The sequence below is a fragment of the Condylura cristata genome, unplaced genomic scaffold (assembly GCF_000260355.1).
Source record: "Condylura cristata isolate star-nosed mole 26May11 unplaced genomic scaffold, ConCri1.0 scaffold00002, whole genome shotgun sequence".
NCBI lineage: Eukaryota > Metazoa > Chordata > Mammalia > Eulipotyphla > Talpidae > Condylura > Condylura cristata.
Window position 1 is genome coordinate 249285 of NW_004567103.1, and position 1530 is coordinate 250814.

General features: G+C 72.8%; 1 protein-coding gene across 1 annotated transcript in view; it reads right to left on the minus strand.

The window, feature by feature from the left end:
• SCLY (selenocysteine lyase) overlaps positions 1-1530 on the minus strand; it is a 68600-nt gene that overhangs the window by 55369 nt on the left and 11701 nt on the right. The window contains exons 8-9 of the mRNA XM_004674747.2: positions 571-761; positions 374-475 (exon numbers count right to left, since the gene is read on the minus strand). Coding sequence (XP_004674804.2) covers positions 374-475; positions 571-761 — 293 coding nt within the window. The remainder of the gene's footprint in view (positions 1-373; positions 476-570; positions 762-1530) is intronic.

A 1530-nucleotide genomic window follows, 5' to 3' on the forward strand; every position in this document is an offset into this window, starting at 1 on the left:
CAGGCTGACCCAGGCCCTGGCACCATGCGGCTCCGGGGGGCCCAGGAGGCCCGCGAACACCCCTCACTGTGAGCGTGCGCACGCGTGGGCGCCCCTCGCGTGCCCGCGCCAGCATGAAGTCTGTTCCCAAGTGGCAGCATTTACTTTTAATGCTGTAATCACTCTGGCACCCAGGCCTGGCCAGCATGTGGTCAGCGGCCTGGGCGCTCTGGGGCAGGCCCGCCCACACCTCTCGCCCAGCCACAGGCCGCGGGAGCAGGCGCAGTCACGGGACAGGAGCCCAGCCCCACCTCAAGCGGGGTTCCGGCTAGGGGAGTCTGATCTCCCGCAGTGTCCCCCCACTCCACTGCACAGGGTGGCTTGGGGTACCCACCTCCCCCCCCGCCGCCTCCGGCCCCGGATGCGCACAGGCACAGGGACCGTCTGTTCAGGTTGGTCAGCAGGTGCCCGACGCTCTCGCTGCCACTGCAGGGACCTGGCCGCAAAGCCCGGGCTCGCTGCGCCCCCCCGGGACCCCAGGCTCCGAGCTGCACCCGCACAGCGCCCCCGTCCTCGCGCCGCGGCCCTCACCTGCCGTGGGCCGCCACCAGCAGCTTCAGGCAGGTCAGGTCCCCGCCGACGGCAGCGTGGTGCAGCGGCAGGGCCCCCTCCAGGGTCTGCAGGGTGGCCGCGTGACCCTCCCGGAGCAGACACTCCACCAGCACCGGGTGTCCGAAGCGGGCGGCCAGATGCAGGGGGGAGACCCCAGAGGCATCTTGGTCCTGGGGTCCGGGAAGAGCCGCGAGCTCCAGACTTGGCCAGCAGGGGGCAGCGCGGAGCCGGCCCTGGCTCCATGGCCCCAGCCGGCAAGGCCCGCCAGGGCGCCCCGCCCAGGGAACGCGGGGCTCTGCTCAAGTCCCGCTGCAAACCGTGGCGGCCGGCCTCTCCTGCTCACGGCCAAAGGGGCCACTGGTCAACCCCACGGTGCCCTGGGGCCACCTCTGGGCCCCATCCCCGGGGCCTGAGCCCCGCCCCAGCTGCAGGGAGCTCCTGCAGCCTGCATGCCAGCAGGGGGTGCCGCCTGGCAGGGACCTGGCAGGCCGGTGCTCCCCAGGTCCGCTCCCACCTCCCTCCTCGGGAAGAGCTGACGGGTCAAGCTGGTCTCCTCTGGGGACGCCTTGGGTCAGGCTGCCCTCCCACCTCCCCGACTTGGCTAGGGTGGCCTGCTGCTCTGGGGCCTGTGTCCCTCTCGGACGCGGGGAGAGGTGGGCTGGTGAGCCAGCGCTGCGCCCCAAGACCCCTCTTTGGACCATGGACCCCCGTCTGCTGTCCCCACAGCCGGGCCCGCGCTGCCATGTGGCCCCTGGTGCCCACAGCGCCCGACGCGGGGCCCTCCGTGCTTCTCTGTGGCCCTTTTCTAGACACTGGCTGCCTCTGGTGTGACCTGCCGGCCGGCACGCAACCCCTGGCGAGGGCGGCAGCAGAGAGCACGCCGGCACCGGCCGCCGGGGGTGGCCCTGTCTCAAGGGCCCTGGGCGAGGGGCTCCCCCA